General features: G+C 38.6%; 1 protein-coding gene across 4 annotated transcripts in view; it reads right to left on the reverse strand.

The window, feature by feature from the left end:
* Nucleotides 1–12,869, reverse strand: part of ZNF286A (zinc finger protein 286A) — a 28,012-nt gene that overhangs the window by 10,308 nt on the left and 4,835 nt on the right. For all 4 annotated transcript variants that reach the window (XM_017496831.2, XM_017496833.2, XM_017496830.2 and 1 more), the window contains 2 exons: nucleotides 11,424–11,538; nucleotides 9,900–9,992 (listed from right to left, as the gene is read on the reverse strand). In XM_017496831.2, the coding sequence (XP_017352320.1) occupies nucleotides 9,900–9,992; nucleotides 11,424–11,538 (208 nt within the window). The remainder of the gene's footprint in view (nucleotides 1–9,899; nucleotides 9,993–11,423; nucleotides 11,539–12,869) is intronic.

Here is a 12,869-nt window from a genome sequence, read left to right on the forward strand (position 1 = left end):
AAAAAAAAAAAAAAAAAAAAAAGAATTTAAAGAATTTGGCGGGAGATCCAAGATGGCCAATTAGGAGCAGCTCAGGATTGCAGCTCCCATTGAAAGCCTGGAGGGTGAGTGCATGCCGCATTTACAAACAGATTTTTATTGCCTACAGACCAAGAGATTCCCAGGCAGAGGAGCCCCATGGGTCACCAGCGCAGCTGTTTTGGCCGGTGCGGCTGCTTTGGCCAGGGCAGCTGTTTCGGCCAGTGCCCCAGCACCACGGGTCTCTGCACAAAATACATGGGTCCAGGTGCCGTTTTAGCTGGCGATTGGAGCTCCTGGGAGACAGAGTCGCCCATTCAACTGACAAAAAAGGGGACTGAAATAGGGAGCCAGGCCAGGAGATTCCTGGACAGAAAAGCGCCATGAATCTCAGCATGGCTGTTTCAGCCGGTGCAGTGGGTCGCTGCACGGGAAATCACACAGATGCTGTTGCCTCTTCAGCAGGCGACTGGAACACCTGGGAAACAAAGTTGCCTGTTCAACTTAAAAAAAAAAAACAAAAAAAAAAAAACAAAGGGGTCTGAGGCAGGGAGACAGGTGATCAGGCTCGGCTGGTCCCACCCAAATAAAAAAACAGCAAACTGAAACGCTCTGGGTTGAGTGTTTCACAGCAAGCACAGCTGAACTCGGGACAGTCCAACTCTGTGGGGGAGGGGCGTCTGCCATTACCAAGGCAGTCCACCACTATGGAGATAGTCCACCATTGCTGAGGCAGCTCGCCATTGCCAAGGCAGCCAACCATTACAGAGAGAGTCCGCCATTACAGAGGTGGAACGCCACTGCTGAGGCAGTTCTAACTACGTCCATATAAACAGGGCTGCAGGGAAGTTCACACGGCAGCTGGGCGGAGCCCACAGCAGCTCAGCAAAGCCTCTGCAGGCAGGCAGTGACTAGGCTGCCTCACTGCTGGACAGGGCAGCCCTGAAAAAAGGCAGCAGCATGACAGAAACTTATAAACAAAGCCCTAACTAACTCCCCAGGACAGAGCATCTGGGAAAAAAAAAAGGGGGGTTTATGAGTTCTGTTGCAGCAGACTTAAACATACCTGCCCAGCAGCTCTGAATGAACAACGGAGCTCACAGGTCAGCACTTGAGCTCCTATAAAGGACAGACTGTCTCCTCAAGCAGCTCCCTGACCCTCATATATCCAAAGAGTCACCTCATAAAGGAGAGCTCAGACTGACATCGGGCGGGTATCCTTCTGAGACAAAGACAGCAGAAGAAACTGGCAGCAACCCTTACTGTTCTACAGCTGCTGCAGGTGATCCCGGGCAAGCAGGGCCTGGAGTGGACCTCAGCATTCCTACAGCAGAGGGGCCTGAATGTCAGAAGGAAAACTAAGAAACAGAAAGAAATAATTTAATCATCAACAAACTGGACGTCCACTCAGAGACCCAATCTGAAAGCCAACAACTACAAAGATGACAGTTGGATAAATCCACAAAGATGGGAAGAATTCAGCTCAAAACGGATGAAAACACTCGAAACCAGAACACCTCTCCTCCTACAAGGGATCACAACTCCTCACCATCAAGGGAACAAGGCTGGATGGAAAATGAGTGTGATGAATTGACACAATCAGGCTTCAGAAGGTGTGTAATAAGAAACTTCACTCAGCTAAAAGAACATGTTCTAACCCAATGCAAAGAAACTAAGAACCTTGAAAAAAGATTTGATGAAATGCTAAAGAGAATAAACAACTCAGAGAGGCATATAAGTGAATTGATGGAGCTGAAAAACACAACACGAGAACTTTACGAAGCATAGACAAATTTCAACAGCTGAATTGACCAAGCAGAAAAAAGGATATCAGAGGTCGAATATCAACTCAATGAAATAAAACGAGAAGGCAAGATTAACGAAAAAAGAGTAAAAAGGAATGAACAAAGTCTTCAAGAAATACAGGACTATGTGAAAAGACCTAATCTACGTTCGATAGGTGTACCTGAATATGATGGAGAGAATGAATCCAAGCTGGAAAATACTCTTCAGGATATTATCCAGGAAAACTTCCCTAACCTAGCAAGGCAGGCCAATATTCAAGTCCAGGAAATACAGAGAACACCACAAAGATATTCCTCAAGAAGAGCAATCCCAAGGCACACAATCGTCAGATTCACCAGGGTTGAAATGAAGGAGAAAATGCTAAGGGCAGCCAGAGAGAAAGGTCAGGTTACCCACAAAGGGATGCCCATCAGACTCACAGCAGATCTCTTAGCAGAAACCCTACATGCCAGAAGAGAGTGGGGTCAATATTCAACTTCCTTAAAGAAAAGAACTTTCAACCCAGAATTTCATATCCAGTCAAACTAAGCTTCATAAGTGAAGGAGAAATAAAATCCTTTACGAACAAGCAAGTACTCAGATTTCATCCCCACCAAGCCTGCTTTACAAGAGCTCCTGAAAGAAGCATCAAACATAGAAAGGAACAACCAGTACCAGCCACTCCAAAAACATACGAAATGGTAAAGAGCATCGACACAATGAAGAAACTGCATCAACTAACAGGCAAAACAGCCAGCTAGCATCAAAATGGCAGGATCAAATTCACACATAATAATATTAACCCTAAATGTAAATGGGCTAAATGCCCCAATCAAAAGACACAGACTGGCAAATTGAATAAAAAGCCAAAACCCATCGGTATACTGTATCCAGGAAACCCATCTCACATGCAAGGATACACAAAGGCTCAAAATAAAGGGATGGAGGAAGATTTACCAAGCAAATGGAGAGCAAAAAAAAGCAGGAGTTGCAATTCTCATCTCTGATAAAATAGACCTTAAAGCAACAAAGATCAAAAGAGACAAAGAAGGACATTACATAATGGTAAAAGGATCAATGCAACGAGAAGAGCTAACGATCCTAAATATACATGCACTCAATACAGGAGCACCCAGATATATAAAGCAAGTTCTCAATGACTTACAAAGAGACTTAGACTCCCACACAATAATAGTGGGAGACTTTAACACCCCACTGTCAATATTAGACAGATCAAAGAGACAGAAAATTAACAAGGATATCCAGGACTTGAACTCAAGCCTGGACCAAGCAAACCTAATACACATTTATAGAACTCTCCACCCCAAATCCACAGAATATACATTCTTCTCAGCATCACATCACACCTACTCTAAAACTGACCACATAATTGGAAGTAAATCACTCCTCAGCAAATGCAAAAGAACGGAAATCATAACAAACAGTCTCTCAGACCACAGTGCAATCAAGTTAGAACTCAGAATTCAGAAACTAACTCAGAACTGCACAGCTTCATGGAAACTGAACAACTAACTGGCTCTTGAATGTTGACTGGGTAAACAATGAAATGAAAGCAGAAATAAAGATGTTTTTCGAAACCAACGAGAATGAAGACACAACCTACCAGAATCTCTGGGACACATTTAAAGCAGTGTCTAGAGGAAAATATACAGTAATAAATGCCCGCATGAGAAGCAAGGAAAGATCTAAAATTGACACCCTATCATCAAAATTGAAAGAGCTAGAGGAGCAAGATAAAAAAAACTCAAAACCTAGCAGAAGACAAGAAATAACTAAGAGCAGAACTGAAGGAGATAGAGACACAAAAAAAACTTCAAAAAATCAATAAATCCAGGAGTTGGTTTTTTAAAAAGATCAACAAAATAGACAGACCACTAGCCAGATTAATAAAAAAGAAAAGAGAGAATCATCAAATAGATGCAATAAAAAAGAAGAAAGGGGATATCACCACAGATTCCACAGAAATACAAACCATCATCAGAGATTATTACAAACAACTCTATGCACATAAACTAGTAAACCTGGAACAAACAGATATTCCTGGACACTTGTATCCTCCCAAGCCTAAACTAGAAAGAAGTCAAAACCCTGAAAAGGCCAATAACAAGGGCAGAAGTTGAGGCAGCAAATAATAGCCTACCAACCAAAAAAAGCCCAGGTCCAGATGGGTTCCCGGCCGAATTCTACCAGACATACAAAGAGGAGCTGGTACCATTCCTTCTGAAACTATTCCAAACAATCCAAAAGGAGGGAATCCTTCCGAAATCATTTCATGGGACCAACATCATCCTGATACGAAAACCCAGCAGAGACTCAGCAAGAAAAGAAAACTTCAGGCCAATATCCATGATGAACATAGATGCAAAAATCTTCAATAAAATACTGGCAAACCGATTGCAACAGCATATCAAAAAGCTTATCCACCATGATCAAGTAGGCTTCATCCTGGGGATGCAAGTCTGGTTCAACATACCCAAGTCTATAAACATAATTCACCACATAAACAGAACCAAAGACAAAAACCACATGATTATCTCAATTGATGCAGAGAAGGCCTTTGACAAAATTCAACAGCCCTTTATGCTAAAAACCCTCAATAAACTAGGTATTGACAGAACGTATCTCAAAATAATAAAAGCTATTTACAACAAACCCACAGCCAATATCATACTGAATCGGCAAAAACTGGAAGCATTCCCTTTGAAATCTAGCACTAGAGAGGGATACCCTCTCTCACCACTCCTATTCAATATAGTATTGGAATTTCTAGCCAGAGCAATCAGGCAAGAAAAAGAAATAAAAGGTATTCAATTAGGAAAGGAGGAAGTCAAATTGTCTCTATTTGCAGATGACATGATTGTATATTTAGAAGACCCCATCGTGTCAGCCCAAAATCTCCTGAAACTGATAAGCAACTTCAGCAAAGCCTCAGGATACAAAATCAATGTGCAGAAATCACAAGCATTCCTATACACCAATAACAGATTTAAAGAGAGCCAAATCAAGAATGAACTGCCATTCACAACTGCTACAAAGAGAATTAAATACCTAGGAATACAACTAAGAAGGAACATAAAGGGCCTCTTCAAAGAGAACTACAACCACTGCTCAACGAAATAAGAGAGGACACAAACAGATGAAGAAACATTCCATGCTCATGGTTAGGAAGAATCAATATTGTGAAAATGGCCATACTGCCCAAAGTAATTTACAGATTCAATGCTATCCCCATCAAGCTACCAATGACCTTCATCACAGAACTGGAAAAATCCACGTTAAACTTCATATGGAACCAAAAGAGAGCCCACATAGCCAAGTCAATTTTAAGCAAAAAGAACAAAGCTGGAGGCATCACACTACCGGACTTCAAACTATACTACAAGGATACAGTAATCAAAACAGCATGATACTGGTACCAAAATAGAGATATAGACCAATGGAACAGAACAGAGGCCTCAGAGGCAACACCACACATCTACAACCATCTGATCTTTGACAAACCTGACAAAAACAAGCAATGGGAAAAGGATTCCCTGTTTAATAAATGGTGTTGGGAAAACTCATTAGCCACGTGCAGAAAGCAGAAACTGGACCCCTTCCTGATACCTTACACTAAAATTAACTCCAGATGGATTAAAGCCTTAAACATAAGACCCAATACCATAAAAACCCTAGAAGAAAATCTAGGCAAAACCATTCAGGACATAGGCCTAGACAAGGACTTCATGACCAAAACACCAAAAGCATTGGCAACAAAAGCCAAAATAGACAAATGGGACCTAATCAAACTCCACAGCTTCTACACAGCAAAAGAAACAGTCATTAGAGTGAATCGGCAACCAACAGAATGGGAGAAAATTTTTACGATCTATCCATCTGACAAAGGGCTGATAACCAGAATTTACGAAGAACTAAAACAGATTTTCAAGAAAAAAACAAACAAGCTCATTCAAAAGTGGGCAAAGGATATGAACAGACACTTTACAAAAGAAGACATACATGAGGCCAACAAACACATGAAAAAATGCTCATCATCACTGGTCATTACAGAAATGCAAATCAAAACTACAATACGCCAGTTAGAATGGCGATTATTAAAAAATCTGGAGACAACAGATGCTGGAGAGGATGTGGAGAAATAGGAACACTTTTACACTGTTGGTGGAGTGTAAATTAGTTCAATCATTGTGGAAGACAGTGTGGTGATTCTTCAAGGACCTAGAAATAGAAATTCCATTTGACCCAGCAATCCCATTACTGGGTATATATCCAAAGGATTATAAATCATTCTACTATAAGGACACACGCACACGAATGTTCATTGCAGCACAGTTTACAACAGCAAAAACCCAGAACCAACCCAAATGCCCACCGATGATAGACTGGACAGGGAAAATGTGGCACATATACACCATGGAATACTATGCAGCCATAAAAAACAGTGAGTTCATGTCCTTTGTTGGGACACAGATGAACCTGGAAACCATTATTCTCAGCAAACTGACACAAGAATAGAAAATGAAACACCACAGGTTCTCACTCATAGGTGGGTGTTGAACAATGAGAACACATGGACACAGGGAGGGGAGCATCACACACTGGGGTCTGTTGAGGGGAAATAGGGAAGGGACAGCAGGGGGTGGGGAGTTGGGGAGAGATAGCATGGGGAGAAATGCCAGATATAGGTGATGGGGAGGAAGGCAGCAAATCACACTGCCATGTGTGTACCTATGCAACAATCTTGCATGTTCTTCACATGTATACCAAAACCTAAAATGTAATTAAAAAAAAAAAAGAAGTTAAAGAATTTACATAACCTTGGGGTAATGTAAAATGTTTTAAGCAGTACTGAAAAGGCAGGAAAAAAAAACTGTAAAACATTGAATTTGTAAATCAAAACATATAGCAAAACTGAAATGCGAAAATTAGAAAAAATATCTGTAACATATCAAAAGGTAAAAACCTCATATATAAGGATCTCTTAACAGATCACCTTGAAAACTGCAATACCCCATAAAAGGGAGATGGGTGGTGAGTGGGAAAGTCACAGAAACTGATAGGTCTATGAGGAGAAAGGGACATATTCATAATCACAGGTAAAGATTTTAAAACTCTTTAAATATTCAAAAGTATAACATTTAAAAAAAAATAAGAATATCCAGGAAGGATTTTCTTTATGAGTTATAAATACTACTAAGTATCGTAATTAGAACAGCATGGTATTAGACATAGACAGACAAGTAAACCAGAGGAACAAGAAATAGAACCAAGTATACAGGGGAACTGGTTTACCAAAGCTAGCATTACAAATCAGTAACAGAAGGTTTTTCAATGAACAATGCTGGACTTACTGGTTTTAAGCATGGAAAAAGACAAAATTAGTTTTCCTATTTCTACCATATACAAAAATAAATACCCATAAAACAAAATTGAACATTTTGGAATAAAATAAAGATTATCTTTCTGACACTGGGATAAAGTAGGTAGAGAATTAACAAAAAACAATGTTAAAAAAAAATCAAAAATCTATATTCCTAAGACACCAGAAAATAAAATAAGCCAAAGGTTGGAAGAACCAATTTCTTCTCACTGATTTGCAATGCTACTTCTGTCATATATTAGCACCTAAAATATATGAAGAATCCACCAAATCAAGAGAAAAGCCCAATCTCAAAAAATAGGCAAAGGGTATCAACAGGTAACTCAAAAGAAGAAACTTGAATAGCTAACACACATGAAATGCTGAAACTCGTATTTATCACTCAAGAGAAATGAAAAATTTAAAACATCAATTTGCATCCATCAGACTGACAAAAATTAACAAGTCTGATAACTCAACTGTTGGCAGCTCCTAGTAAAGCTAAACATGTGATGATTTAAGATCTACTAATTGTGCTTCCAGTTATTTCCCTAAACCAGCTCTCAAGATGAACATTAGGAATCAATAAAAGAATGATTACTGCAACTGTTACTAATGGCAAAAAAATAAACTGTTAAGTTTATTCACACAATGGACTTATTGCTCCACAGTAGTTGAAATGAATAAACATTATTCATATATATTAACATAGATTAATACCAAAATACAATGTGAACATTAAAAAAATTAGACTACATAAGAAAAGGTACAACAATAAAATATACATATTGCTTTATATACATATGTATATATGTCTCTATGTATACACACATCTACACAAACATTGAAATCATTCACACCAATTTCAAGAAATAGTGGTTACTTCTAGGGGAGAAAGAATAAAAGGGGTTTCTTTTTTTGTTGTTTTCTTTTTTGAGACAGAGTCTCCCTCTTTTGCCCAGGCTGGAGTGCAATGGCACGATCTCGACTCACAGCAACCTCCGCCTCCTGGGTTCAAGATTCTCTTGCCTCAGCCTCACAAGCACTGGGATTAAAAGTGCCCGCCACCATGCCCAGCTAATTTTTTGTATTTTTAGTAGAGATGGGGTTTCACCATGCTGGCCAGGCCGGCCTTGAACTCCTGACCTCAGGTGATCCACCCACCTCAGCCTCCCAAAGTGCAGGGATTACAGGTGTGAGCCACTGCACCTGGCCGAAAATAAAAGGGCTTAAACTGAATATGCAGTACTTTTTTTTTTTTTTTTTTTTTTTTTGAGACGGAGTTTCGCTCTTGTTACCCAGGCTGGAATGCAATGGCACGATCTCAGCTCACCGCAACCTCCGCCTCCCGGGTTCAGGCAATTCTCCTGCCTCAGCCTCCTGAGTCGCTGGGATTACAGGCATGTACCACCATGCCCAGCTGATTTTTTATATTTTTAGTAGAGACGGGGTTTCACCATGTTGACCAGGATGGTCTCGATCTCTTGACCTCGTGATCCACCCGCCTCGGCCTCCCACAGTGCTGGGATTACAGGCTTGAGCCACTGCGCCTGGCCCAGTACTTTTCATTTCTTAAAAAATAAAAGATACTACACACCTCAAAAGGATGGTTAAATGAAAACGGGCAATATTAAGTGTTGATAACCATGTGGAACAACTAGAATGCACATACTCTGCTGCTAGGAATGTAACTGGTGCAATGGCTCTAGAAACCTCTTTGGCAACATCAACCAAAAGTGAATATGTATCTATCCTATGATAAAACAAGTCTACTTGTATGTATATATCCAAAAGAAATGCATATATTGTTCACCAAAAGGCATTAAAAAAGTGTACACAGCAGCATTATTCAGACAGCTAAAAACTGGAAACTATCCAAATACTCATCTTCAGGAGACTAAACTGGTATATTAACAAAATGAAAGATTATGTAACAATGAAAATGAATAAACTACCATGACATGCAACAACATGCATATATCTCACAGCTGATGCTCAGTGAAGGAAGCCAGATACAAGGGTATATGCAACACAATTCCATTTATAGACAGTCCAAGAACCATCAAAACTTAGTGCTCTAAGTTAGGATAATGTTATTCTTGGGAGGAGGGAGGGGCTGAAAGAGGGGGCATAAGAGTTCTTCTAGGGGTGCTGGTGAGGCTGTTTTCTTGATTTGGACAATAGTTACATGAATGTGCTAAATTTGTGAAAATTCATACAACTGTATAATTATGAGTTTTATATTATAAGAAAAGAAAGAAACAAAAAGAGGCAAACAAAGCAAAATAGGAGTATGTAACTAATCTCAGTGACGGATATATGAATGTTATTTTCTGGACTTCTGTATATACTTAAAACGCTTTAGAATTTTTAAAAAATTAAAAAATAAAGGTGCACAGGCTCTTCTAATATTCTTTGCTAAGCACTGCATAATTATAAATTTTATATTTTAAGAAAAAGAAAGGAAGAAAGAGAAAGAAAAGAGGTAAACAAAGCAAAATATGAGTATGTGTCTAATCTCACTGATAGATATACGAATGTTATTTTATTTTTTGGACTTCCCTATATATTTATAATGCTTGAGAATTTTTTTAAAAATTAAAAAATAAAGGCGCACAGGCACTTCTAATATTCTTTCTTAAGCACTGAAAAGTATCATTTCTTTGTTGTCCTGCTAGGCTATCATTTCTGAAGACTTCCCATCTATCTGACTCACCTGAATAGCTGTTTTTAGGGGCTTTTCTCTCAAGCTTCAATGGTTCTTTTCCATTCTCCAAGGTGTAGTTCTCAGGTTTGGAAACTGGAAGCCCTATTCATTAAAAAAAAGAAAAAGAAAGAAGAAAGTAATAGGAGTAAGTTATTCGTGTAATTTTTCTTCCAGTAGGTCAAATTGTTAGATATTCCTTAGTGAGTTCCAACTTTCTTTATTTTCTTAATTTATAAAAATTTATTTTTTATTTCTAAAGTTAATGGGGACTAACTATAGTGCCCACGCAGGTCTCGAACTTCTGGGCTCAAGGTATCCTCCCACCTCTGCCTCCCTAAATTCTGGGATTACAGGCATGAGCCACCATGCCCAACTTTCATGGTCCCTGACCTGCTGGACTTACTTATTTGTAACAGTTATAAAGATCTAAACCAGAATATGGTCTCAACCTCTTGATCTAGAAAAACAAAGTATTACAGGAAAAGCTGAAGTAAGGGAGGATGGACCTCTAAATGAGTATCTGCAGTAAGTGTCTGGGCCTGGTAACGAGTTCAACTAGATTTGTAAATACAAATATTTTCAACCATCAGAAAAGAAAGGAATTTCTCTTTATTTCCTTATTATGTGAGGAAACTTCAGAAAGATGTTGAAAAGTAGTCCTTACCCCAGGAAAGGAGGAAAAAGTGGGACCTCAGTGGCAGCACCACACAATTGTAATGTTGGTAACTTAAGTTTTTATCTTCTAATATTTTCCCTTTCCTCCTTCTTCAGTTACTAGAAGTCACTTTCTTAGGGGATTTTTTTACATGAGGTTTGGGAGGGGCTAACCGTCCCCACCACCCATCATACAAACATATGCATGCATGTGTGTACCAGCAGGCATGCTGGTAGGCCCAGGATCTAAAACTGGCCACAGAGTACTCAATCTTTCTGGCTCTGTTTCACTGATGGGCATCTGACTTTATTTGCTGAAACTCCCAGGACAGAAGTAGTTTCTTTTTTAGCTTAGCTATCTAACTGGAAGAATAACAAAACCCTGGGCTGCCACTGGTCATCTTTGCCACATGGGATAATCCTAAGAATAAAGCTAATACAGGGCCGGGCGTGGTGGCTCACGCCTGTAATCCAAGCACTTTGGAGGCTAAGGCGGGCAGATCACCTGAGGTCGGGAGTCCAAGAATAAAGCTAATACAGAGCAAAACCAAGCCAATTGGTCAAAAATAAATCAATTAAGAAATAAACGAAATTCCTGATAATATATTTGGATCCTTGAAAAATCAAGATTTTTTTCCCCTTTAAGAGTGTGAGTTAAGTTTCTGTCACTTAAATCCAAAGAATCCTGATACAAGACAAGCATAGACATTTCATTAAGAATCTAGAGCAGGAACAGATTTTCAACATAGGCCAAAAAGAATTAACACTTTTTGACTCCTGAATGCAAAGGTGAAGGCTTTGTTAAGCTATTTCACTGTCATTAAACCAATGATGTTCCCATAAGCAGATTCCAGAGTCACAATGAGAATCCATTCTTACATAGTGAGACCAGGTTCCTATAGTTCTCCAGCATCACATCCCTTTGTGCAGGATCCAGCTTCCCCCACTCCTCTGGTGTAAAGTCCATGGCCACATCCTTGAATGTCACTGTCTCCTAAGACATAAAACATTTTTTTCAACATTTTTCCCTTGTAACCTCTCTTTCTTCTCCCAATTTCTGCTGGCCCTGGAGCAAAAGCCTGAGATGCACTTAACAGGGGAACTGACTATGACAAACAACATGTATTCTAATGCTGTTCAGATTCAGAATATTTTATATAAAGGATCACTATCATTTATGTGCCAGATACACTATGCTAGATTCAATATGAGAACCGGAAGATGACCCTGGTTTCTCCATTGAGACACTACAATTTTTCTGGGGAATAAAGTATTAAAATATGAACCAATGAGTCAATATTACAGTTTGATTAAAGTAAAATATAAGCAGAGGGAAAAAAGGTCATGTCTACATAATGCTTCTCTGAGTCAATAAATATTGCAGAGTCAATCTAGCCAATCACTAGATGAAATGCAATACAGAACTTGTAAATGGAGAAGTCATGAAATGAAAAAACAGCAAAAAGCAACCAGTTAAACATGAATTAATTCAAGGCAAAAAGCATTACATTGGAAACAGCTCCAATTTATGAAATACAACTCATAAATATTTATGTATAAAAGATAATAAGATTATACTTCTATAAGACAAAAAAATACAAAAACCATAAGGAGATAGGTATATATCTGCATTGAACCGGCAGCTTTAAGTAAACCCATAGGCAACAGGAATATTTTAAGGTTACTGAAATAAATATAAACCAAATGCTCTAACTGGATAGAAAACATCTTCTGTTTAAACATTCATGTAGCATTTGCAAAAGATAACAAAGTAAATTTCAGTATATCCCAAAACAAAAATAGAACAGAATAATTGATAACTGAAAAAATATATCAAAATATGAAAATAATGATGAAATAAAATAGAAAAAAAATGCTAAATGGCTAAAACTGTACTCAGAGGAAATTTCATAGCTTTAAACACTTCCATTACATTTCTGAAAAACACAAATAAATGAACAGAGCACACAAATCAAGTTAGAACAAAAAACACAGGAAAACAGAAATATTTACAATATAAAAGCAGAAATTTTAAAAAGAGAAAATAAAACAGCTGGGAAACCTGATTAAGTTCAGTAAGTTATAATATTATCCCAATGTGAATGTCCTGGTTTTGAAAAAAGAGTAATAAAGCAAAGTAAAATATAAATTTTTGCAAAATCTGGGTGAAACATATACAAATTTTTTGTGCTATTTGCAACACTTCTTTGAGACAGAGTCTTTTTTTTTTTTTTTTTGAGACGGAGTTTCACTCTTGTTACCCAGGCTAGAGTGCAGTGGCGCGATCTCGGCTCACCGCAACCTCCGCCTCCTGGGTTCAGGCAA

This window comes from Cebus imitator, unplaced genomic scaffold (assembly GCF_001604975.1).
Source record: "Cebus imitator isolate Cc_AM_T3 unplaced genomic scaffold, Cebus_imitator-1.0 Scaffold223, whole genome shotgun sequence".
NCBI lineage: Eukaryota > Metazoa > Chordata > Mammalia > Primates > Cebidae > Cebus > Cebus imitator.